This window comes from Pempheris klunzingeri, chromosome 8 (genome assembly GCF_042242105.1).
Source record: "Pempheris klunzingeri isolate RE-2024b chromosome 8, fPemKlu1.hap1, whole genome shotgun sequence".
Classification (NCBI taxonomy): Eukaryota; Metazoa; Chordata; class Actinopteri; order Acropomatiformes; family Pempheridae; genus Pempheris; species Pempheris klunzingeri.
The window spans coordinates 21909025-21936528 of record NC_092019.1 but is presented as its reverse complement, the minus strand read 5'-3'; the positions used below and the strand labels follow the sequence as shown (position 1 = coordinate 21936528).

At 43.4% G+C, this 27504-nt stretch overlaps 1 protein-coding gene across 3 annotated transcripts; it reads right to left on the bottom strand.

Moving 5' to 3' along the window:
- On the bottom strand, positions 1 to 27226 carry phldb3 (pleckstrin homology-like domain, family B, member 3). Of its 3 annotated transcripts, none has more exons than XM_070836131.1 (15): positions 26992 to 27226; positions 19218 to 19366; positions 18904 to 19014; positions 18156 to 18293; positions 17664 to 17792; positions 15070 to 15252; positions 10667 to 10777; positions 7598 to 7699; positions 7079 to 7166; positions 6406 to 6571; positions 4778 to 4859; positions 4195 to 4356; positions 3489 to 3699; positions 2466 to 2551; positions 1 to 806 (listed from the first exon to the last, which is right to left on the bottom strand). In XM_070836131.1, exons 2-15 carry the CDS (start codon positions 19362 to 19364, stop codon positions 672 to 674), a joined length of 1851 nt encoding a protein of 616 aa, XP_070692232.1. In that variant the 5' UTR covers positions 19365 to 19366; positions 26992 to 27226; the 3' UTR covers positions 1 to 671. The 3 variants fall into 3 exon arrangements, with proteins under 3 accessions (XP_070692232.1, XP_070692233.1, XP_070692234.1); XM_070836132.1 differs by having other exon boundaries at positions 3489 to 3696; XM_070836133.1 differs by lacking the exon at positions 7598 to 7699.
- Positions 27227 to 27504: the final 278 nt, after the last annotated feature.

The window sequence follows — 27504 nt, the reverse complement described above, 5'->3', positions numbered from 1 at the left end:
TCATGACAGAGTATGCCTTCATTTATTTGCATATCAAACCCATATAAATTTCCAAATAATAATAATTTAATTCATGAAAATTCAGTTTATGAAAACAAAGATTTGGGATATGGACACATTAATGGAAACACACAATATAACAATATAAATCAATCCAACATAAAAAAGGACAACAAATCCAGACCTCTGACAGTGTAATAAGGCATACTTATTGCTGGGATGTTATACTGGATTGCATTGCATTGCACAAGTGTTGCCATTATTGTGTACCTCCCCCCCTGTTGTAGTGTGTTGTGGTGTAGTGTACACCAGTCCTGTAATGCTGGACTGTGACCAGCAGAGGGAGGCCAGGCTCAGAGGGTGAAACCCCCCCAGTAACAGACACCCAGGCTGGTCTGTCAAGCTGCTTGTGGTTTGCAGCTGGTTCAGCTCTGTCACCACTAAAGCATCGCTCTTTCAGTAACAGTGTCCTCCGCTTGCGTTTCAGCACATCTGTCCAGCACCTCTGTGTGTGTCATGTACTTTATCCACAGATTCCTGAGTCCCAGGTACAGAACCAGACCCTGAGGTGGATCTCGGCCAAACCAGCCCCTCCCACGGGGGAAAATGACTCAATGCATTGTCCACTCAGTAGCTTCACTCAAGGATTTTACAGTCACGTATGCAAGAGGTCAATAACGGCTGTGCTCGTCCGTTGCTGTGACGATGACATCCATCCAGATCCGCATGGATACTGCATTAGAGGCCACCAGAAAGAAAAGACGGTCGTATGTCTTCACACAGAACGTCAGACTGGGCCGCGGAGACTGAGGGGAAGGGACACATAGGAACAACAATCACGATGAAGAAAAAGCTTTAAGATTTCACTTCATTCTTCCAGCTGAACCAAAAAGTTAAAAATAAATTACTTAAAATCTTCAAAAGTTAATTCAAAGTTGTTGTTTTTTTTTTTATTACTGCTCTCACAGTTCCACCTTTACTTTTCTCAGAAGCAGAAGAGCAGGCTGTTGTTGCGTCACTTTGAAAGAATTCTTTGTTTTTTCAATGGAAGTCATTTTTATAAACAAACTAATTTCTCAGGTTGTAGAAGCAAAGTACAAGTTATATGTTTCATACAACTTAGACTAAGACTGAAATGAGGAATGTGACACTTTGAGTATTTTTTTCCACCACTGGATTCTTTCCTTATCTAAAAGTGACAATAAAACAATGCAAAATTAGCCACGGCAGCGATTCAGCTAATTACACCAGGCCTGGTGATGCAGTATAAAGAGCGATAAAGTCTAACACACGACTTTCAAGTCCCGTCTGAAACGATACTGAATACATCAATGTTGACTTCTTAGTTAACTCATTGTTTTACTTTTTTTATTTTTCAGTTTTTTGTTGTAGTTTGGCTCAGTTTAGGCACCAAAACTATTTGGTTAGGTTCGGTGAACATTAGTCAATACTGACTGATGGGACACTGACGGGAGACGGACACTGGGGGTCAGGCCCCTCTAAAGGGCTCACAAGATAACTCAGAAGGACATTGAACAGCTGAAATGAAGCCATCTGAGAGGTTTGGAGGGAAAATGTCTGACTGGTGAAACAAAGGATTAATCTTTAACGATGTGGCTTATAAAATAAAATTAAACCATACATTTATAAGTCACCAGTAACTGTACAGGGCAGCATGGTGGTGCACTGTTAGCCTTTCTATGTGGAGTTTCTCTGGGTACTCCAGCTTCCTCCCACAGTCCAAAGACGGGACTGTGGGGCTGGACTGGTTGTCTGTCTCTCTAACCCTGTGATTCAGCTCCCATGACCCTTAAGGATAAGCGGTAAAGACAACAGATGCGGTATACACAATGGATGCGGTATAGACAACGGGTGGATAGTAAACGCACTCTACCTTTGATTTCTAACACAGCAATTGCAGAGATCGTCTGTGTGTTTGATGAAATGCTAATCTGCTATGCCTATTACTGGCCCCGTGACTCATTTGGAGATGAGCAACCTCAAATCATTGAAACAAAGTGAATGAATACACCACCAATAAACACAGCCATGTACATTTCTGAATCATATTAGACCCTGAGGTAGATCTAGTCCAGGTGACATAGTGCTATAACTTTCTGGGAGGCAATAAAACAGGCTGGAAAAGTAAACAAGTGGTGACCTCCAAGATGTTCCCTGAGTTCTAAAAATATCTTCAATGATACATTTGATGTTAGTCCTATAGCCAACCAACATTTTGATTGGCATGAATCCTAAAAATCTAAGCTCCACTGGCCTGTACATCATATATACAGCCTCCATGTTTACCATAATGAGGGACTCGTAGCCTGAAGTACAGTTTAAACTGCATTTATCAAACTGTTTCCCGGTGGATCCAAGGTCCTGATATTTGGCACAGATAAACACTTCATAGACTTTGACAGATTTAAGATGGAGGTCAGTTGGTGCACTATATGAGAACTCACAGAAGTGGCTGTTCGTAGATGGTCGTAGTAAACTTCCTCTATGGCCTGGAAGTAGATGACTCCCTTCAGCTTCCTCTCATCACAGTCTGCAGCAAAAAGAGTAGAAAGTTAGAAAACAAACGGACTGAATGAATCTATTCAAGCCATAGATGTTATTACAACCTTATTACGAGTCTGAAAGTTAGTCAATACTATCTTAAAGGGAAACTTTGCCACTTTCATGTGGATATCCAATTAGGGTTGATGGTAAATGTAGTCCATTGAAGCAATAAATACCTCAGTGTGTGCTAAATTGACCAAAAAAGCAGAGTCCTTTTGCTCACAGGCCATGCTGGCGGTGCCTACATTTACCATGATGCACTGTGTGAGAAGCTTCTGACTTCCAACCCCCAGATCCCATCCACTGCACTCACTTAGAGTTAGCAGCTTTCATACGGCCCAAAAATTAGACTAAAAAAAAATGTCCATGCTGAAATTCAATTTGCTGAGCAGACTGTAGTTCTTCCTGGTCACCAGTGACTCAAGTGACAGCGTTGGTGACCAGGAAGTACAACAGATTTTGCAGCAGGAGAACTCACTTTTCTCAGTCAACATAGCAGACACTGAGGTATAGTATCTACTTTTTAATTGACTACATTTATCAGAAACACTGATTGGACAGGCACATAAAAAGTTTTCCTTTAAAGTCCCCTTTCTTTCTTTTAACCATTTCATGTTCACTTGCATGTACAGTGGGGCCCAGAAGTCTTTTGTGTCATGTAAAATGAAAATGAAATATAAGATTCTGCACTATTTCTAGAAATAAAATATAAGCAAATTTGTGGCATTAACCAATTTTTTGGGAAATATAAAATGTACAACATATGTGAAGGATGGCGGCTGGAATGTTATTGATGCAATATTATCCTACAACATGCACAGCTTCCTTTCCAATGTGTTCAGCTAGTGCGACAAACAGAAAGCTTTCAGTCATGCAAAAACACAGTCAGGATGTGCACACAGCACTCGCCCAGCCAGTCCAACCTGTATAGTAGGCTAGTCGTCTGTGGTCCATGTCAAACAGGAACCATCTCTTCTTCCAGGTCTTGACCCTTCCCCCTCGTTTGGTCAGGAAGCCTGCACAGCGTCGAGACGTCAGCCGCAGGTCGGCGCAGCCGGACACTCCGTGACCCAGAGACTCCAAGTGGGACCGGAGGTCAAAGTTCGGAGAGAGGAAGAGGGGCAGGCTGCGCTGCTGGAGAGACAAATGGACTTTAGATGTGGCTGAGAGGAGACACTCCATTTTCCATGGACACTAAGGAAACACTGATAACATTCAGCGGCCTTCACTTGTTTTTGAGTTTTGATAATGTCTTACCATTGATAAGTGTTAAAGGTTCAAACACACAAAAACAGGAACATATTATACTTAAAGGGGCACTCCATCCATTTTACATGTCAAGTTGAAATCATTAGTCCAGGGGAGTTCTAGCAAGTGTGTGAAAACAGTTGTAGAATACCTTGATCTGGATCTCGAACCAAACTGTCAGCAGAGTTGCATTGTGGGTAATGTAGGCATCAGATTTTGACAAGGAAGAAGAATGCGTGTATCAAACGAGACAATATCCCTGGTTCTGCTGCATCAGTTTACTCACTGTTTAACTGAACATTGCTCAGAATAAGAAGGTGTCTGAGAAAATGTGTTTCCAACGCCTTTAGCGCTGCGTCATGGCCGTCATATCATACACACCTCTGGGGACCTCAGCGGAGAGTTTGGGGGAGAGCTGGACTTTGGTTGCTCGTTGGGTTCTGGCTCGGGCCTCCGTGGGGTCTCAGGCTCCGGTGGTTCTGCTGCCGGAGAGTTTAGCTCTCTCTGCCCTCTCTCCTCCAACAGCAACCGCCGTCGCTCTTCCTGGGTTCACAAATGCATCACTGAAAATGACTGGCCAAAATATTCCAAACTGTGTGATATCCTCTTTCAGGGTCCCAGATTTGGAAAGACAACACTGCTCTAGCAGAGCTGTATTTACAATGGTCTCCTTGATACATGCATCCAAAAAGAGAAATCTGATATCAGTGTGTACCAGTGAATGTTCCCCTTTCCACTTTCAAACTCCATTCAAACTCACAAACATATGGCCCGGCAGTTCCCACTCTTGGCATTCAGCACTGCTGCAAACATGCGTTACAAACATCCACACATCTGCTGGCTGTTTTCTTGGACCATCATGTGCTTGCCGAGTGGGTGTCAGTGATCAGACAGCCGTGCCTAATGCAGTGTGTCGCGGGTGATTAGAGGTGTCGGCGAGTGTTTCCCACAGCAGGTGACTCACCCTCTCTCTGAGCAGCCTCTCCCTCTCCGCCTTGGCTTCCCTCAGTTTCCTCTCGATCTCCACGAGATCCAACAGACACGGGCTGTGAGAGGAGAAAGAGTTGTATTCAGTTCATCAGAATAACCGCATTAGTGGAATACAGTGTTTAAGATACTAACACAACTGGAGTGCTGCACTGCTCCTGAGGTACAAACACGTCGCTGAGAATCAGTCCAAAATTGTATTGTTATCACATTAAAGGGATCGTTCAGATTTTTTTAAGTGGGGCTGTGTAAAGTCCTTATCCATAGTTAGTGTATTACTTGTAGCAGACTGCGGTCAGCAAGGTGTCAGTTTAGAGGAGCAGGCAGAAGAACCCGCATGGGTGTACTGTGGTGGACGGTTCAGCAGAAAAACATATTTAGCCACCAAAAAAGCCAACAAATAGTTAACTTGGATCTGAACTAATAGTTCGTTTGTTGACCGAGGCAGCATTAGTCCAGCAACTCGCATGTTCTTCAACATAAAATTTACATTTTTGTCAATAGAGTCCCATGGCTTTGAAGAGAACATAAAACAAGACAGTGGTTTCAGTTCTCCGATGAAAAGGGCTGTCTGACGGGAATGTGAATCTGGGAAAATAATCCAAATATAAGGGGCATTTTAACTGATATTGATTATTTTAGTGGGCCTATATTTTTCCACTGACACTGTCCACAGCAGAGCGTCGTTTAGCGTCCCAGCAGATACTCCTACCTGCTTCTCTATAAGTAATACAGTCAGCAATACTATAAGTAATACAGTAACTATGGATAAGTACTTCTCATACTGTGCTCACTGTAAAATGTATGATCATAAAAAAAAAAAAAAAGTTCTATGTTGGCAATGTGATGTAGGAAGTTCACGTCTGGCAAATGTGTCACCAGTGTAAAGGTATGTTTTTGGTGTTGCTGTGTGTGTAACTGTCTGTGTCGACAACTAACAGAGTGTCCAGGGTCAAAGTCCATTTGAGTTGTCCATATTGTTCGTTCCTGGGCCAAAAAAATTGTAAAATTCCCTGAGGTAACAGTGTGCTCACAAAGACGAGATCTGAGAACATGACCAGTCACATGATCACACAGATTTGTAAAAAACTTAAAATTTATTTGGAAAGGGAAAATGAAAACCGTAAAAAAAATATTAACCAAACGTTGACCTCTGGTTCAACTTCACCTTACTGCACACAGTTATTACTAGCATATCTGGTGTGCTCACTTTCAGTTTCACCTCAAAATAAAAGTGCTTTAGATAATCTGGACCAACAGTCACTACCTGTCTGATCATCTGACTGCTCATGGTTGTTGCCCCATCAGACTTTGCTGCAGCCACGTTAACGTATTCCCAGATCTCAACAATAACTTCGTCAAGTACAATGTTATCATCACCAAAATATGAAAAAAGAGCCAAGATTGTATACACTGGAGTGATCTTTTGTGGTAATTTCATCTCGCACAGATTTCTATATCCTGTGACCGAAGGAATGAACCAAAAAAAAACAGCTTTCCTGCCCCATTTCCAGCATGTGGAAGCAAACATGGACATTTAAAGCAAAACTAAAAAGCCACTTTTCATTTCAAAGTCTTCGTCAAATGAGCAGTGCAGTAACCGACCTGGCAGCGCGTGAGCTCGTTGCACTGTTGCACGGAGTGAGGAGCCCGCTGCCGTTGCTGGTCCCAGGCCTGTGCCCGCCACTGTGCCCGTTGCTGAGCCGGTGGGAGGGGAGGGGGGAGGTGAAAGCCTCTGGGGTCTGGCTGTCCGGAAGAGTCCTCACCAACCCTGATAGAGGAAGGAGATAGAGAAAGACACGCAGGGACATCAGCGCAGACAGCTTTAGATAAGATGTGGCGTGAGAGAATTTGTGCAAACTAAACATCACATTGACAATTTAAAGCATTCAGACTTAATGAAAGGAAGGTGAAGGACAAAGACCTGGCAAGAACGGGCATGAACTTATAAATCAAGCAACTTATATCCGGTGACAAATAAGTGTGTGTGTGAAAAAGAGGTACTGCTGTTGAGGTCTTAGACTTAAGTATATACACGCTTGTCTGGCTCATCTGGTCTGTACAGGTAAATCCTGCTCTCTACCAACGTAATAATGACCTGCAGAGTCCACCGCCACACCTTTCATTTGACTAAGAGGGAGGGAAGTGAACAAACAGTCGGACAAAACGAGGACATGAGAGCAGAGAGAGTGGTTATTGTTCTATATCACGGTGCTCTCAGCTTAAGCAATCAGGAGAAGAATAGAAAACGGAGAAAGAGGGCCGGTAAATAGCTCACCCTGCACTGAGAGCGGCCTGTCCGTGAGTTTGTTGTTGCGATGCGAGCTCCGTCTCCTGGGCAAGCTGACAGATTCTTTGCATGGCTCCTACAAAATGAAAGAAAACACTGTAAGTATGAGCTGTGTCGCAAGCATTTCGACCTAACCTGAAATCTTTTTACCAGAACTGAAGCTACTGGGTGATGAAACACTTTAATCTGCCATTATTTTGATAATTAATTCAATTAATTTTTTTCTTTAAGCACTAAAACCAAATTGACAGCTTCCAGCCTCTAAAATGCTGGTTTTCTTAGCCTTCTTTGACATTAAGTGGAGCATTTTTCGGTTTTGGACTGTTGGTCGGACAAAACAAGACATTCTCCGGGGTCACTGTGGACGTTTTTCCATATTTTCTGCACTAAAGTATCGATAGCTTCATTGAGAAATCAACAAGCAGTTTGACTGATGATGAAAATATTTGTTATAGCTGCAGCCCTATTGTAAACGCATGCTGTATCGGTGGTGTACACGCGGCACACCTGAGGAGGCTTGTGAGTGGTCAGAGGGGAAAGTGACATCATACAGGGGGCTGACCCGGTGATGTTGGACCAATCGGTGAGCGGTTTCTTCTCTTTGAGAACCTGCAGGATACGATAGATTTCATTTGTAATTCAGTAACCTATCCATGATGAAAATAATATCATAACAATAACAGGGAAGATGATGCATACAGTGGCCGATGAACGCTGCTGCATTCGACATATCACATGTGGCTGAGAATGAAGAGTCCACTTCCAAGAGGGATTGTAATGAGTTAAAAAATTATCACCCTCCCTGCTTGACTCACAAACACATGAGCAATTCAGTCACCACATGCAGTCGGCTGTTTAACCCTTATCTGTCTCCTTCACTACTCTGCACTCGCACATGCCCACAGACTGTGTGAACAGTGCAGATTTATACAAGAGTTACTGAAGTAACTAAAGCGTAAAGAGTAAATAAATAAGTAGAAATAAGAGTAACATTACAGAAGTCTGATTGAGTCTCATGGTTGTAAGTCAGTTCCTCTCTCAGACACCACCGCCTGTCACCAAGTTCACACATCTGTCAGAAGTCAACCTCATCCTTCACGCAGTCACACACACTTGGTCATGTTGTCTTGTCCCTCTCTCCTCCTCTGCGCCGCCACTCCCTTCTGCCCTCCCTCCTGCTGCTCCCATTCTCTCACTAAGAAGAGCCGGTGAACCCAACATTCAGGCAGTTTTTCCCTAATTCTGAAAACAGCCATCGGCCACGCGGATGATTTTGAGTGCGTTTTTGTAGCTTACCGCTTGCTGCGAGGACGTGGAACTTCTCTCAGCTTTCCTTGCCTCCCTCTCACACATCCACACACACTCACATGTACACACACATTCTGACACGCCCTAGCACTGCTTACTCCTCCCTCTGTCCTTTCCCTCCCTCCCTCCCACTCAAATTAGTCTCTCTCTCTCTCTCCCTCTCTCTCTCTCTCCCTCTCTCCCTCCCCAACCCTCTCTCCGTGTCTGATTTGCTTTTTCCTCGTCCAGATCTTGTCTCCACCTCATTTTAACTGGAGCTGCCATAAGTCTGATCAAAGGCAAACCACGGGGTGTGTGATAAAGTCACAGTCACATATGTTGGAACAGAAAGTCTTCATGACAAACACTGATAACACATGGAGCAGGCTGTCATTGGATAGTTTTGGTTTCAAACTGTACTGAAGCTCAGTGAAAATGTTACATTATGATTTAAAGTTAAACACTGTAAGGCTGCATCTGAAATCAATCACCATAGAGGGAATTTATGCACGTGACAAAAATAAATAACTGGAATTGCCAGATGTGCAAGGATTGTGGTCACTACTCGGTTCATCTCCCTGTCTGTGCAATGCATCCTGGTAAATAGAGCAAAGGTTGTGGTCATTGATTCAACACTACTGTGTTTTTTTTTGTTTTTTTTAAATCATTAGGACCCTCTTGAAATAAGATGATGCATTTCAAAACGCTGTAAAACGAAAAAGAAATTGTTCAAGTTCTTTATAAAAGGTGCAATAATTCCCTCTTGACTGTATTAAAGACGTGTGTGTGGCCTCCGAGTGCGGAAAGTGAAACCAATGCTGAAGAGCCATAAACCTGCATTCTTTCTAAAAAAGCCAGCAGGGGGGCGACTCCACTGATTAATCGATAGTGTGAAGTTGTCTTCAAAACAGCCCGATGTTCATTTAGTAAGTTATGGTCTCATTTGGACTAAAATCAACCATAAAGCAGGATAGTCAGAGATTTTTGGGTGAAAGCTGTGCCCCAGAATAAGTTAGATGAGAGAGGAACTACAGAAGTTGAGTGATGATTATTATTATTATGCTGATATAGGCGAGCTATATTAGCCAGTGTGCTGAACAGACTGTGCCAGGATGTCTTATAGCATAAATAAAGGAGATTATTTATACTTTGAAATTTGGGACATTTACATTCTCTCTTTCAAGGTTCCCTATATAACAGATAGTAGTTTACTTTAGAGCCAGCACCTGGGGCTCACATACCTATCATTTTTGAGGGCTCTACACTATACAGTGGATAATCGGACACTCAAGTAAGCCAGCAGATATTACATTTTATGCACTAAATTTTAAATTTTGTGATCCCTGCATTTGAAAATCTAAAAATCCTGGCTGCGTCTGAAGCCACTTTAATAAACTGATTTAATAGCTTAATTGATTTCTGGTAGGAAGTTTAAAAATCAACATTTTGACAGTTACGAATAGTGTAATGTGACCGTAGAGTTGGCCCGATGTCAAAAATGTTCAAAGTGGTTTGATATTAAGTCTAAGACCGGACCAGTAATACGGCATTTTACCACTGGGTGTCGCACATGACTCTACCGAGTGGATCGTAGGAGGAGCCGCGAGAGAGTAACGGCGCCGCAATCAGGACAACTGCAAAAAACGTTCAACCTAACCTTCCTCTAAAGTTAAAGTTAAAAATATGTTGAACTTAAGTTTAACATCAAAACTAAATAAAATATTGAATTTCAGAAAGAAGTAGGTAACGCTAGCGTGTGTCGTGTGCACACGACGTCTAGAAGTCTCTCTCTTTTGTTACCATTACCAGATCACAGTTGTATTACTATGTAAAACAACTCGATTACTTTTTAATCTGCCAAAATGTCTAATAATGTCAAATGACAGTTCAGTTGTTCCACATAAAATCAAACCGGGTTAAGCACCAACACCAGACCGGACCAGCTAAACAGGAAACAAACCCAACCCTGGATGTCAGTAAATTCACACATCTGCTGTTTCTAAGACAAACCAGCACCACAATTGTCCCATTGAGAGGAGAATATGTATGTGAAGTGCCAAAATGCCAGAAAAAGCCCCAGCCAGCATGTTTGGTAACATGTACTACCTCCCATATTTTAGGAAAATTCAAAAGCTATTTCCAACAAATATCAACTATCAGACTAATGAACTAACTACAGCAGATTAATGAATGAACCACCAGAGTGGCATATTACTGTTTGTTGTTAAGCAGGACTATTATTAGAAGCAGCAGCAGTAGTAGTAGTAGTAGATCATATATCTCTCTTACCGTATGAGTTGTGTGGACGAGCTCTCTCTTCTCTTTCCTCAAGGCGTTGAGCTCCCTCTCCTTCTCCCTCTCCATCTCCCTCAGCTGCCTCTCTAACTGCTGAACTCGCTCCTGGGAAGTCAGAACAGAATCCCCTTCAGCGTGGGCAGCCGTACGGTTTCTTCTCGTCAAAGGAAATGTCACATGCTGTATGCGATTCGTCTGGCTGGCCCGAGTTTTCTTAATCTTTTCATCGTGTTGTGATGCAATACTGGGTGAATATCCCCGATGTGTCGGCGCGTGTGTTGTGCGAGCAAATGCAGAGCCCCGAGCCGAGCTGATCTCCTCAGCCGAGACACAATGCAAATCAAACATCCATTTTGCAAGTTAATGAGAGGCACATGACAGCAGGGCCGAGAGAGTTTGAATTTATGAGTTTAAAGTTGAATATATGTCAGACATAGGCCGATGAGTTAATATATTTAGAAACCCTCCTCTGTCATTCAATAAAAGGAATATTCAAAAACAGACAGACAGACAGACAGAGGGTACAGAGACGAGCTGTTGTCTGCAGCGAGGCCACCCTGCAGCTGAGTCAACTACCATCCCTCTCGCACAATCCCTCTCTTCATCCCTCACTCCGCACTCCTCCTCTTACACACTCCAGCTAATTGAGGAACAATTCGATATTATTTTCGCCATCTATCTATTGTCTGGAATCACGCGTTGTTGCGGAATCTGACGAGCGAACGGAAAAACAGCCTTTTGGGACCCCTGCGTGTCAGAACATAAACAAAGATCGGACATCAGAGTTTACGGTTTCCCTCATTTGCTGTCAGAAACAACTTAGTGAAGAAGTAAATGATTTAGAAATAATTTAGAGGCACTAGTTTCAGGAGGTGTTTTGCTGGCTTTTAGACTCACTGCATGAGAGAATGACCATTGCATTTAGCTCATCGACAGTTTATCTGCACAGCATTCACTAGCCACTTTTAAATGTCCTTCAAATATAAATGCATCCTCGGTGCACCTAGAGACCCTCAAACTACGAGAACAACCACCCTCCCTCTTTCTCTCCTGCTCCACCTTTTACTTCATGTGTGTGAAAACGCTTTGTTTAGTTTTGGCCCCGCTTGTGACATCACACGCAGGGATCTACTGATCATGTGACCTCCTTCAGCCCTACAGCAGGCTGATGGTCCCACCCACTGGAAACCTGAGTCCGCCGTTGTCATTAAATTGCTAATGCTAGCTCTGGTAAAACTAAGATGTCAAAAGGTATGAGCAAAGCATGCTAATTGGTCTGCCGCTTCATTCCTCTCAGCATCTGTGGAAGTGAAGACCTACCGGCTGCAAAATAGAGTGTGTGTGTGTGTGTGTGTGTGTGTGTGACGTCATTCTACGAGTCACAGTAGCAGTAAAAGCTGTCCGTGAGCCGCCTTCAGACTAAAACTGTTTGTTTTGCTGTGTTTTATGTTGTTTCGATGTTTATTTCGCAGGTTTGTCTGTTGAATTTGGCGTTAGCTCAGCTAACCGGCGTTGGGTTGGAGTTGGTGGGCGGTCCCCGCTCAGGCTTGTAGTCGCTGACCAATCAAAGCAGACCTCACTTTTCCTGAGGTCCGCCCTAAAGACGCAGGAACCTCAACGGAGCGTTCAGAGAGAGGCTGAAAACAGATGCAGCAGCCGTGCATGTGTTGAGTCGGAGTCTCCTTTAACGCTTGGATGGACTGCCATCAGATTTGCTACTGATATCCGTCATCAGGATGAATTGTAAAAATGGTGGTGATCCATCTTTTCCATCTAGCTCCATCAGCAGATGTCCAATAGTTTGGTTTATGACCAAATACCTGGAAAAACTAGTGAGATTCCCATCAGCCACTGCTGTGCTTTGTGTCAGTCCTAATGTTAGCTGATGTTACCGCTGTGTTTAGGTACAGCCTCATCCAGCAGCTAGCACAACTGCAAAAGATTGAGAAACAACATGTGCATTTTTTTCTCTTCCACCACATTTCAGAATCAGAGCTTTGTAAACACGAGCGGACAACATCTAAACGGTTGGCGTGTACAGTGAGCGTCAAACATTTCACTGTCATGTTTGGTGATTGCTTACACTGTTTCTAAAGCGGAGTCACTGAATTGGATACTGAAAAAAGGTCAATAAATCACTGTCTAAACAAAGCAGCCTACACACAAGAGTGCCAATGTCTCAACAGTTGGCGCCTCGCTGCAGTTAGAAATTCAGAATTTATCACACAAGTGCCAACATGTTCCAGTGTCTCCAACTTTGCTCCATCTCTTGGCTCTTTTCACCACAAAGCTGCGAAATGAATTGTTTGAAAATGATATCCTGCCTTCCACAGTAAATCAGACTTAGCCTGGTGCTGTATTGTCTGTATTGTGGTTCAGACCGTTCTTTTCAAAAGCAAACCGTCAGCAGGCCAATCACAGGTCTTCTTCTTGCACGCTGCTGCCCAGAACCAGGCTTTGAATTTAAGGTGAATTTGGACAAATCCTTTTTATTTAATGGTGGCACTACTGTTATTATTGTCTTTGACTGTTTTTGTATTTTATCTGTATTTGGGGGAGGTACAGATGAGGAAGTATGCAGTTTGAACCGACCATGAAGTGAATAATTCCAATTTTAAACTCACATTTCTGAGTTTTAGGTAAGAATTCTGAGAATAAAGTCAAAACTCAAATCAATTTTTCCACCTGTGGCCCTAATCCTCTTCCGTAGGGAAGACGCACACGTCAAGAATATTTTGATTTAAACATTTTAAATCAACTTGCCAGTAAGTTTCCCGTCACTTCAAAATGCCGAAGAAAATAAACGATACATGTTGCAAACCAAAAATGACTGAGTAACATAAAAAACATAATTATGATCTCAAACTTTGAGCACAATAATCCTGATTTTCATTTTAGCTCCAAAACTTTCCTAATCCCCTCATGTGCTTTATCTTTGCATCCTCTCCACTGTTGTCAGTGCTCCACTTTCCTCCTGTCTTGCTTCTTTACTTCTCTCTCTTTCATGGTGGCCTCTGATGTAATTAAGCTTGCTGTACGGAGCCATGTGACTGCGTCAGGGTGATGCTGGTGAGGGTGAGGTGAAGAGTTCATGCCCAATTTGAGGGGCGGTGAGGGCAAGACTTAACCTGCAACGACAGCCGTGGACTGTGACGGGAGAGGAGAGGAGAGTGTGTGAGTGTGTGTGTGTGTGTGTGTGCTGTAACTTCAAATAAGCCATCTAATGTGGTAGCGGGTCTTTCAGGGTCAATAAGCCAATAATGATGATTTTCACTTTGCTACAGTACAATAATAGTATCCGAGCAAGATTTATAGCTTTGTTGATCAATGCCAACAACTCTATGATTATTGTAGGAGGAGCTCAGATTCGTGGCTTTAAAGTTCACTTTCTGGTCTGCCCTCTCCTTATTTTAACTCCAAAAAGAAGAAAATTTATTTCAGAAGCTCACAATTGCAGGATGGTGCAAAACCTCTGAGCAAGAAACAAAACTTTTTAACGAGTCACAATAGGAGGAAAAGTTTGGTTTGTCTTACTATGTTGTTGTAGTGGCGCCTAGAGAAGCGGGTATATTCTTAATTTATGCCCCAATTTTTTATTTTTTTATTTTTCAAACTAGCCTGTCTAGCACAGGATAAACGCCCTGAGCCTCTGCATGACTTCAGGGAGTGAGGATCATTATTACCTCTGACAAGAGTTGATTACTAATTATCAAACTGTTGTAACATATTTGAAACTAGCAGAGTAACGACGGGCTGCTGGGGCAGATCTTTGAAACGAGTTTTAATAATCGAGCCCACGTGCACAACATGTTATAAGTGCTTGACGAGGAGAGGAGCAGCTCGTAATGAGCCGCGTGCTTTTACGCACGGCTCTTTGCAGTTTCTTCCACAAAAAGTGTAAACAGGAGGAAAAACTGAGCATTTAGAAGTGGGCATGCACAGTGCTGAGAGAAACATAAGTAGGTATACACTGTATACCTGTGTATACCCCGTACTACACCACTCGTCTTACACCTCCCCCCACTATGATATAATTATTGTTGTTATTACTATTCAGTTATTAATGCTACAATATCATCATTGGTTCTGCCACAATGAACAGAAAACTTTCATGAATGCACCTTATAATGCACAATAACTGGAAACAACTGCACCACGTGTCTCTGACAGTATGAACAGAAACTTATTATAAACTTGTGCTTGTAAACACCTGCTCTGTGCACAAGTCTGACGTCGTAAATCTGTATAGAAGCGAAGTCTGTGTGAAGGTTAATCCCTCGTCAGCCTGCGAGGGGAAACACTGACGTGAAGCGCGTGACATGCAGATAAACCTGTGCAACACGTCAGGAGCAGCTGTGACTTCCTCTGAAGCGTTCCATCTGAGACGGGACGTTTACCTGTGCTGTGTTGACCGCGTGCTGCTGACACGAGATCTCCTTCTCCATCTCCCCTTCGCTCCCTCGCTCCTTCTCTCTGTCCGCCGCGCTCACGTCCTCCTCATCGATGCCGCTCTCTTGCTCCAGAATACGAAACTCCCAGTCCTCAAAGGCCCGGACTGCCGCTTCCATCGCCTCCTTCTCCTGCAGACAGAGCAGTTGGTCTATGGAAACCAGCCCAGGTTCTGAAACTACAGGTTCTGGTGTTTTCAGCATTAAACTAAATGACATGCATTATATTACTATAATTCAAGTGTGCATGCAGCACTTCACCCACGGTTTCTCCAAAACTATAAAGTTGTTTTATGCTGTGAAACTCTGTGTGGAAATAGTGCCAATAGTTCCAATATTCTGCACCTACATTTGAGAAGCTGGCTCCTTTGTTTACTCACCAATATTTCCACAATATCACAATATTATAGACATATTAAGACAGCTATTAATTGAAAGAAAATCACTTTTTTTGGACTTTCCTGCAGATGTTAGTAGCGTATCAGTTTGATAGTTTTATCGTGTTACTCGTATTCCCAGTTTTTCCTGAGAAAACCCTTCAACAATTTATGCTTTTATTTTCATCAAACGCCACAGCCGTGTGGTCTAGCCACTTTGACCATTCTGTTGGCGTCTCAGCATGCTGAACTTTTGACTCCGTCACACACACCACCGCCACAGACTATATGGGCTGTAGCTGCTGCAGTAGTGGGCCAATTACACTAAATCGTATTAAATGAAAGAATGCTTGCCAATGATTGGCAGCAGGCAAAACCGTGCAAATAGTCGTTTGAATATCATTTAAATAGTTTTTTCAAGATGTGAGTAAAAGCAGGTATCGTTTGACACAACTTGATACTCAGTTATTCCGGTTGATACCTTTAAAAAGTGTCAAGTACTGATAAAAACAGCCCTGAATCAAATTTGACTTATTATTCAGAAAACAACAGTTGTCTTGGTACTGGTTTAAATGCTTCAATGATGGAAAACTGACGAATATTTTCAAAAAGAGTCGAGCTGTGTATGAAATTGCCAGCGCAGGTGAAAGAAAAAAAAACTTGCACAGCCTCATTGTCTCATAACTGAAACACCTGCACTCTTCTTCTAGCACAGTATTTACTCAAGTGCTCTGCTTGTGTGTGTGTGTGTGTTTCTTTCTAAGGTGTAATTTGTGACAAACCAGTTTCCAAAACATCTTTACGAATAAATCAATGACATGTCACAACAAACCCGTCGTTAAAAAAAAAAGTGTCTCTACTGCAAAGACGTCTCCCATCTCGTTCTGTCACATTCACAAGCAACGATGCACATAGTATGTGCTCTGTGTGTGTGTGTGTGTGTGTGTGTGTGTGTGTGTGTGTGTGTGTATAAACGTCTGAAACACTGACACATCAGGTTGAACAGGTACTGAACAATCACGCATTGTGCAACCAATGAGCGACATCATTTATATGAGTCAGCACAAAATGCCAACACACCCTGTACCACCGTCAGCGGCACACCGAGTAACAGTCTGGGTTTTATTCTTCATCTGGATAACAGCCGACGATCATTTATTAGATTTTTCAGTCCTTTCTTTATAAACAAGTTACAAACAGAGAGACTGTGAAGCGCACTGATGCAAAAACTCTGTAGTTCTACTGGAAATGTTCTGCATTGGAGAGACAGCTGTGCGACACCTAAACCCCCTCAACAGTAAACACACACAGGCCCGTGTTGAACTGGTTTTGACAGGTGATTTCAAATCTAGTAGATTGTCTTTATAGATAACGTCACATCTAGTTTGATTACCACCATTTCTAGAGAGCTCATCTGCCAGACCACAGCTGAACGGAACAGATGTGTTGTGGAAGCAGAGGAGGATGGGATTTCTAACACAACCTCACCTACTTCCAAAGTGCACAGAGTTTCCATTGTTGCACAGGTGATAAAGATTCATGACACATGGAACACACAACACTTTGGGCTTTTCAGATGAATCCATTACACTGAGGTTAATGTAGTTAATGTTCAGAGACAACAGCACAACAGATCGTATCACCGTTACTGGTACTTGTATCTTACTTCCATTTGTACGCACTCATGTCCCATTAATGCATGTTGCTAACTTGATTTCTTCCCCAGAGTTTTTGTTATATTACTAGTATCAGTCATTATCCATTATTATGTCATTTTACTCATTATTAGTCAGATTCCTATTATTATAGCCGTTATTAATATCGTTACTGGTGTCTTTTATTATGATTATGAAATTATGATTGACTGACTAATTTACTTTTTTCTTTTTTTACCTCTTTTGCCCCGAACGCACCACAGTGGGGTAATACTATTTATAGACTTATCTGACTGAAGAAGACGCTCCTCAAAAATGTTTTTGTCATAGTGTTTCATGCTTCATTAATTAAACAGATTATATTTTCTTTGTGTTTAAGAGATGACTCTCATTACAGTGATTTTAGCTAGTTTTGAAGGAGCTGAACCGTCTGAAACATATGAATATGTTTAAGAAATCACCATCAACTTATCGCCAAAGTGAAGAGGCTGCGTGCAGCTCAGCCACTCACCTGCTGCAGCTGCAGTGTTAGCTGTTCTCTCTGGCTCTCTGGCTGGCTGGGGATCAGTTTCTCTTTCTCCTCACACGTCCTCCTCAGTTCCTCCACCCTGCACCTTTCCTCCTCCAGACTGTTGTGCTCCTGCAGTTACAGACATGTCAGTGTCACAATCATGTTTACAAAGTCTAAACGAACCAACTCTACTGTTGCAATCGCTGCATGGGAATTTACTTATCACTGACATGATCTTGTGTTGATGTTACCAGACCATTACTGAGCCCGCACATTTCTACATGTGAGATTGCTCAAGCTAACTTCTTGTGTTGTGGTTGTGATACTCCATTTAAATGTTACATCAACACTGTAAGTTTCCATCTTATCTAAGAAAGAAGAATATCAGCAGGTCACGAATCATGACAGAAGAGCATGAAACATCAAATGCAACACAATAACGTCTCTAACCGATGAAAAACAAAAGTTTGTCGTTCATTTGACTACAGATACCTTTTGTCTGACGGTGTTTCTGTGCGTCTCCGCCAGTCTGGCCTCCTGCTGTAGAGCCTGAAGCTTCTGTGTGTGCCTGTGCAGTTGAATCAGCTCTGACTGCAGCTCTCCCTGCAGCAGGGCGATCTCCAGCTGCAGCTGAGAGGACGCGAGACGCCGCAGAGGTGAATCATATTGACCAGAGGTTGAGCAAGTCACAGAAATGCATTCCATTAGCGTGACGGTGTTGATGTTTGGAAATGGCTTGGAGATTTAAAAGTGCAGACTTCAGCAGAGACCCAAGCAAAATCATTCAAGTGTTTCCTTGAACGCTCTGTCACAGCTGCTAATTTGTTGCAGCGGTCATGGGGAGTTAAAAGTACCCTTGATGAAACCTTGACCATCATCCAAGATGTATTTATGTACATATTTAATTCATTCTAGGGTTGTGATCTACAATTGTTCTCATATGAATTCATCTGCATTGTATTATCTCAATTAAAAGATTCATCCTTAAGTCTGTGAAATGTCAAAAAAAAAAGTAGTGAAAAAGATATTTAGATTTGACAACATTCTCTGCGTTTGTGCTTTCAAAAACAAGTAAATCAATTTGCTTTCTCTCCATCAAACCAATTTTCTGTCACTGATCATTTAATTTTTCTAGTGGTCTGCTACACATTTAGCCCCAAACTGAACCACCACAGATCAGATGATCCCCTTCAATGCAATCAGACGGTTGGAGGTTTTTGTGCCCGTCTAACATGCTCACCTCGATCTTCAGTTCCTCCTTCTGCTGGTCGATCTCAGCGATTCTCTGTTGGAGCTTTGAGGGCGACGACAGGACCCTCAGTGAGCCCACCTCCAGCTTTTTAATGCAGGACTAACAGAAAAGGAGAGAAAAGTGGCAAGCTTTAAAAACAGCAATAGTTTTGTCTAGAAATGATGTGATTGTTAAACCACTTGGAGCAAACTGATGCTTGAGGATGATTTCATCCTCAAGCCGCCACCATATCGCTTGACATGAAGGGGGCCCGGGCAAATTACTGCATCACCATCAGCGTCCGCTCCACCTCACTCACTTACCTTCTCGCTCTCCGTGCTGCTGCTCTCCGTGTCCGACTCCGCCCCTGAGGAGGCGGGGCTTTGACCTCCGGCCACTCTGCTGATCCACGGCGACCGCAGGCCCTGCTGCCGCTGGCTCCTGGTGCTCTCCATGTTATGTTGCGGCATTTCTAAAAGGCCAAGACATGTGAGGCAGTTAATGAGAGCCACGGAGCGCAGGGGGGTCTGGCGGACTTTGTTGAATATTGTGGTAATCTAATCTGCTGCACGGCTGAGGGCTCATCAGGGATCAGGTGACAAGTGCACAGGGGGATGTTACAGCTGAGTGGGACTGCATGAGCACTTTAAAACACAAAACTCCCCACCGGCTTCCAGGAACCGGTCTGTGATGGAGAAAACACCCTGCTTCCTGTGAAGAGGAAGCAATAGTGACAGAGAGGAGAGAATTCAGGATGTGGGCGCTGGCTTGTGGTTGGGTTTCAGGGTTTTTCTCCTAGCGTGGGTGTGTGTGGACGCAAACATTGATAAATAATAGTCTATACCGTTGGAGGCTTTTGATGCCTGATCAGAGAGAGTGTATGAATGGAACTAGAACAATCGATGATATACTACTGAGAAAAATCACCCACAAAAATATTGGAATAGACTTTCAAGTACTTTTATGTCGTACTTTTGTTCTGTCACATTCATGTGCATTTACCAGAGCAAATATCTCTATAGGCGCTACGCTTTGAGTACACTACATACACAAAGTGCTTCCCAGCTTTTGGGAATATGTCAACCTGTGAGCCTATTATCCTGGTCTCTTCATTCTATTTTGCCCTTTAGTCCTCCTCTGTGTGGTCTCTCTCGCTCTCTCGCTCTCTCTCTCTCTACACAAAAACATGCCTGCTGGCAGAAACACTCATGCGCGCACAGACCAAAACCAACTTGTGGGAAAATACTTTTGATTCCTATTGTCCAACCTTTTCCCACCATCTCCCCTCGCCCTCTGAGCCCTCCCTCTCTCCTCGCATCCAGACCTTATTAGGCGGCAGGGAATGCAGGCAGAGTGGAAGAACCGAGATAAATATGCAGCTGAGATATGAGTGAGGGCTTCCAAACAGCGACTGGCACACTGACACGGAGAAAGACATGGGAGAGGGGGAGGCGAAAGTGAAAAAACAGCAGGAAGTGGAGTGTTAAATGTCAAAGGCCAGCGTCTTGTTTCTAGTGGTGCACTGAATGTGCAACATGCTGCTTCATGGAGGATATAAAACACAATCATGTTCATAGAGGAAAATTCATGGGGGTAATTCCAACTCCGCCAGCCTGTGATCACTGGTCGTTCATTAGTCCATAAACTTGGGTCCACGTGAAAACTAGAATTATCGCCTGACGGTTGCATGCCTCTGCCAACCAGTCAAGTTGCAGTCTACATCTATGGCTGTCTCAACTCATAATATACGCCAAGTTGTCATATATCAAACTAATGCAGTCTAACACAACAGCCCAGCTATAAATCATCCGTTCATGAAGGTTATAATGTTCAGCTCGAGTCGAAACTGCATTAGAGAGGTGTAGATCTAGTCAGTTCATCCTTGAGTCCTTGGTACGTTCAGACATTTGTGTCAAATTCGAGGTGTTCCGGAGATATTAGGTTCATGAGAATGGGACGGTGAGCAGAAGAAAACTCTGGAATTAGAATTGGACTGACATGGCTGTCACATGCTTGAAGGATAAAGGTCACTGATGTCACTGCGTTACAGAAAAATAACCAGATTTCTATGAGGAGAAGTTCAGCATGAACTGAATAAGGATGCAGATTTGTCTCACACCAGATGGTAACATTTTCAGTAGCAGAAGACACTGAGCACTGAGCAAACCAGGTCCTTTCACGGCTCGGAAAATGCTTCAACTAAGAGAAAGTGAACTAAAACAGCAGGAAAAAAAAATCACAGGGCTACAGCAACACGTTCATGTGTTCAGAGGCCAAACGTCTGGAGTTAAAAAAAAATCTCAGGGGAATAGATTACTATACATACATGAGTGTTTTGAGCATCTGCGGTCCAGTAAAAGCTGTCAACTTGGGAAAATAGGGCAGATAGAGCTTCACACTCAGTTACATTATTATCCAAACAAACATGAGTGCAAGCATTTACTCTCTGACCTCTAACTAAAGTCCACTCAGATACACTATCAACACAGCAGAGCCGGGAGGGAGGGGGGGTGAGAGAAAGAGAGAGAGAGAGAGAGAGAGAGAAAAGTCAATGCATTCATGTTAACACGGTTATTTGTCAAATGCAACAAACAAAAGGCTAAACAAACACAACGCAGTGACAAAACGAGAGAGGGAGACAGGGCGACTGTAAGAAGAGCACCATCTGGATCAAAATAACGCTCATGCAGGGGAAAAACAAAAAGATGGGTAAAGTTCACTCTGAGAGTCAGATCAAAGAACAAAACCCGGTTTTGTGCCCAAAATAATTGGACCTGGTTGTGGGGAGGGGAGCGCCTCTGGAGAATAAGATAGCAGAGGGGGAGCAAACAGAGGCGTAGTTCAGCATCAAGCGTCCATGTGTTTGCGTGCATGAGTTACACAACGACACAAGACGTGACCCTCCACTCTCGAACTGATCCTGGAAGACTTCAGGGCTCCGCGTTATCGTATGCAATGCTAATTATCAGCCACAGATCAGCAATAACCAGCAACAGCTGATTCACAAAAACAAAACACACTCACACACACAGACACAGTCAGACTAGTGTTGTTGACAGAGCTATGCATGTTCAACACACCAGAATGCCACTCGGTCATATTGTCTCACTGTGTTGCTCAAATCAGCAAAGTCTTATCGCTCTCTTCCACTCAAGTATCAGCCGTCCAAACAGGCATCACTAGTGTGTTTGATCTCAGGGAATCCAGATAGACGTCTCTAAGTAAAGAGTTTGTCTCCTGCTGCAGGAGAAAACTGGACTCTGCTAACTGTTGATAGCAAAGATAGAAATCCCACTTTCTGCAGAGACAGTTTGCCCACTCAGGGGTCACACAATGACACGCTGAAAGCATGTCATTAGCTGCCTTGAAGACAAAATAGGACTTTTCAATCAATTATCATCTATAAGAGCACATATAGTAAATTATGACAACATCATTTTGCAAGATGATGACTTTTGTTCTCGCTCTCATTTTATAAAGAAAAAGTTAAAGCAGGAAAGGTTTGGTCTGATGAAGATCAGTGTGCCAATATGTCAATGAAATCAGTCGGCAAGTCAAATAGCTTCACCTGAAGACACAACTTTACATCCAATTTTTTTTTTAATTCCACACAATCTCCTTCCCCTCTCAAAACCTGCCGTCTACATTACCCACAATGCAACTCCAATGGTCAGTTCAGGTGGGTTATGCTGGTAGCGGCACTCTAACTCCACATCTTGAGATATTTTTGCTTTTTAGACTTAGCTCACAACGACTCAAGCGACATCACTGGAGGCAGTTTATCAGACCTCTGGTACAACGGAAGACTTAATGTGACTTTTTTCACTTCTGCAGTAGCTCTTCCCGAGACGTGTCAACAGACACACTTCCTCCTTCAGAGCCGCAGAAGACATTAGTAAAATGTTTTCACCGATTGAAGAAAACTCTTTTGGTGAGCAAACTTTGTGTGTAAAACTGGTGGAGTGCCCCTTGAATGTGTTCTGTAGTGCTGTGCTGCTGTTAGTATGTAGTCAGTAGGACTCTGCCGCCCACTGGCACTGGGACCTGGACTAAGCATATTTAAAGTTTGACTGATCGGCTCTTGAAACTAAAAAATAGCACACACCGTAGCTGTGAATATAAGGCTCTCAGAAATGACCTTGTCCCTGTCAGGACCCCCTGGTTGGTGAGCGGCTAAAAGGAAAAGTGGGGCTAAGCATAGTGTACACAAAAACATAAAGTCAACACTGACAACAGCGACACCGGGGACAAAAGCACTCTGACGGCGGCATGCTCTGTGTGGGCGTGAGTGCTGATTACAGACTGTCACTATGCATCCAATGCAAGGGCACTATAGGGAAAAACATGTCACACGTCGAGCATGTGAGCCTAACTGCCCTGTGGAGAGGAGGGGGGGGCAGCGTACAATGCTGAATTAATCCGCAGAGGCCGGGCTTGGGTGTCGCTCTCAGTTCACCTAAATTGATGGCTAAATTTTCAATTTCTTGCACGTTAATGGAGAATTACTTTATGTAGCAACAGGTAGGTGAGAGTGACATGATAACTGCTGTCATCACATATGCAAAGTCAGGTTAAATAATATGTGTGTGTGTATATATATATATATATATATATATATATATATATATATATATATATACATACACACACACACACACACACACACACACATACACATATACATATATATATATATATATATATATATATATATATAATTATAAATATTTAAGGGTCTATTGCAACTTTTTCATGTCTTAACGACTGACTAGGAAAAGTGGAAACTTTTTGGAGCAGGCAGTGAAGTGACCCAGCTTTGGCACAGACTAATCTCTGGGTTACTGTGGACTGCAGTGTAAACAGTGGACAGGTGATGTGTGTTAGCTCAGTGGGCTGAAGCAGAGTTTCCAATCTGACACAAAACGGGGAAGACTGCTCTCAACACAACCTCACACTCCATTTTGTTGTCCATTAAATCCTGCACAGTGCCGATTGCTTGTTCTCACTTCATTAGCAAGTTTTCATGCGGTTAAATTCATATGGGCAAACAACGCCTAGTTAGACTTAACCTAGTGAGGGTCTGAGGACAGAAACTTTGTGATTAAATTGAGTAAGCAATCAACAGCGCGCAGGATTTTCTTGGTTCTTTCACAGATGGAATTCATGATTCAACACACGTGTAGAAGATTCCAACGACTTTGTAGTAAGCATCACAATCAAATACATCTTGCACTGACCAAAAACAGATCCTCTCCTGGTTACAGACCTTGAAACGACTGAAAAATTAAGCTATAAAACTCAACCTGAGTTGTCATATGTCAGGTTTACAGACTCAAATATTTTCAGAGGATTAGTAAGCTGTGAAGTCAGTCATGCTCACCACAACATACCTTCACTGTGACACTGAACTGCGTAGTGCTGTGCTGTGCTGTGCTGTGCTGTGCGAGTGCTGCATTGCTTCAAACACAATGGCACGACACAGACCAGATTGAGAGGCATCAACAATCCAGATGGCGAAATGCTCCTTTAGTTACTCTGAGTGGCGACCTCACATCTGCAGAGGACTAAAACCAGCTATAAGTCACACAGTGCGACAAGTCACATAATCTTTTTATTACAGGCTGTGGCTTCAATTAAACAGATCTCCAGTCATTAAAACTCTCTATTAAATAGCCGGCCTTACATCTTATGCACACAAGAGAGCACAAGTTATTTTCCTATTTCTATCGTCAAAATGGAGACAGTGAAGTCCCGTTTTTGTCACTTGCTCTGGCCCAGTTTGCTAATTGACCTCTGCTAGACTGTGTGAAAGGAGAAGTAACAGCTGCGATGGCTACACACTTTATACGTCATGTCAATATATGTGCATTAATTTTGCTTCCGTAAAGCTGTTCAAAGCAGACGTTTTTATGGACCCGTCCCTCCATTGGGATAAAGAGCACACTGTCATTTGACAGATTAACTACCCAGAAGTGACCTTTGGACCCGCTGCATGTGGCTCCTGCTGGCTCGGCGCCGAGGACCAGGAAGCTGTCATCACAGTACAAGTTTGTGAGCAGGAAAAGCAGGTGAGAGGACGGAGGTTTGGCTCTCGCCCAGCAATCACTGAGGGGAAAAAAAGTGACAAACGCTGGGTGGCAACGCGCACGTGACAAAAACCACTGATGCTGCTAGTTAAACTCAGAGTCACAGGCAAGACAATACAGACAACATAGGCCCATGTGTCCTGAATCAGGCAAAAAACACACTACACTGACAACAACTAAAAAACAGCAATATTGGTCATTGACTGGATCCATCACTAGCTGAAAGGTGGAACATAAACTCTTTTTTCTTTCTTAAAGTTTTAATGCTGTTGAGACACAAGCAGCCGCACAAGAACTTTGCTTGAATAAAATCTTAAATTGTCAGAATTAAAGATTGGAAATCTGGCCAGACATTTCCTGGCAGTTTTCAGAAAAGTTGTCGATACCTGAGGCTGTAGGCACAACAATGAAAACAAGCACCGACTTTCAATATCCAGCCCCTCCACTGACCAGAATGCATTGCAGGTTGCACTAAAGGGTGCCAACGAACATCCTGTCCCACCTCATTCCAAAGTATAACTCAGGTAATTTCTCTGAAAATGAAAAAAAAAAAAAAAATGCATGGCACTCTGGGAAATGTAGGACACCAGCAGAAAATAGCAGAAATACCAAACATTTGTTGGTTCCGGAATCTATTTGTTTTGGACAGTCTATACAATTTGAAGACTTGACCGGGGGCTCTGGGAGACTGTGATGGCCATTTTGCACTCTGTTGTTACATTTTAGAAACTAAAAAGACAATCAGCAGATAATTCAGGCATTCATTGATAAGGAAAAGCACAGGAGTATATAATAACATTAATGATGTCTGAAATGAGTTTCAGTTTCAGGGTACCGTGCACACTGGCCCACTGGGACACCCCTGTGGTTTTCCACAAGTGGAAATATCTGCTGGGAAAAACCATTAGCTACAGCCCTGCTGAAACTCCTCGCATACATCTACCTGTAGGCTTTAACTCGACCGGCACATACGAAAATCTCTTTGAACAGAGACACAAACATACATCATCAGTTGACGTCTTGCCACTGTGTGTGTGTGTGTGTGTGTGTGTGTGTGTGTGTGTGTGTGTGTGTGTGTGTGTGTGTGTGTGTGTGTGTGTGTGTGTGTGTGTGTGTGTGACTCCTGGCATCAGCACTGGTTCAACTGCACTGACAGAGATTCCTTTGGCCTGAGGAAATCTCTGGGAACTGTGATGTAAGAAAAGAGTGATCCATTAATGACAGCCTGAGACGCAGGGCTCAGACACAGATTTGTCTAAAGCCGGTTAAAACAAGATGTGCATGCGTGTGTGTGTGTGTGTGTGTGTGTGTGTGTGAGAAGGAGAACAACTAAAGGCAGAACTCTCACAATCCTCCCTCAACCTGCACTCCCACCCCCTCTGTTTACCCTGTATGTGCTGATGGAGGGATAACTGGCCAGATATCCCAGGGTCAGTGTAAACAAAAGGGGACTGTGTGTAAACTGAGGTTATTGTCATGGGACAGGGTCAGAGCGAGACACAGCAGTTTTGCTCAGAGAAAGTCACCGTGAGGCTTTTGACAGATAAGGAAATATTCATCTTAATCACTCAGCTCTGTATTTGGGCCGAAAGGGCAGGACGAGAGCATTACGAAGGGTGAGTCAGTGAAGCAGGGCTATTTTACAACCACTGCCAAAGACTTCACTTGGTTTGGTTTCAAGAGAGGAGGTAGTTGTGCTTTTAAAATGCATCCAGCATCAGGAAGCTTTATTAATCCCTCTTTTGTTATGGGTGCAGAGGGACTGCTAAACCTTCCCATGTCAGGACACACACACACACACACACACACACACACACACACTGTCAGGGCTGCCATTTGAGCACGCTTTGACACATTTTCTCGCGTGGGAAGCTCTCTCTGATACTGACAACAGGAACTGAACAAGCTGCGCGCAAGTGGTGTGGAGGTGGAAACCCTTCTTTCTGGTGGAGGGAGAAAAGAAAAAAAACAACAACAAGAAGAAAAGCGACTGAAAGCAAACAGGTCTTACCTGGAAAAGTGCTCCAGCCTAAAGGACAAGAGTCCTGGTCATGACTTCACGTCAGAGCCGGTCGATGTCAAGGAGCGGAAACGCGGAAAAACACCGCGGTCACGTTAACGCGCTTTCACTTTCAGACACACGCGGGTCCGGATCGCCCGCAGCCACCCGGAGCTCTTGTCTGCGAGGCTGACATGCGCCTTATCTCCCCCCTTTTTCCTGCTGGTTTTACGATCACCTGCTCTGATTCAATCCCTCCCAGGAGGAATGACAGGCCAGTGCGAGCCCAACAGGTGAGACTGAACTGAAAGCACGGGGAGGAGGAGGAGGAGGCGCAGGAGGAGGAGGAGGAGGAGGAGGAAGGCGCCGACGGGGGCGGTACCGACTAATAAAAGGCTGTTGTGTTGTAGGTGTAAATGAAAAGCCCGTATGTCCGCACGCAGATGGAGTTTCCGTGCTGCACAGCCACCAGAGAGAGTCCCCTGCACAGGTTTCTATTCTGGGGCTCTCTCATTGCGGAGCGCT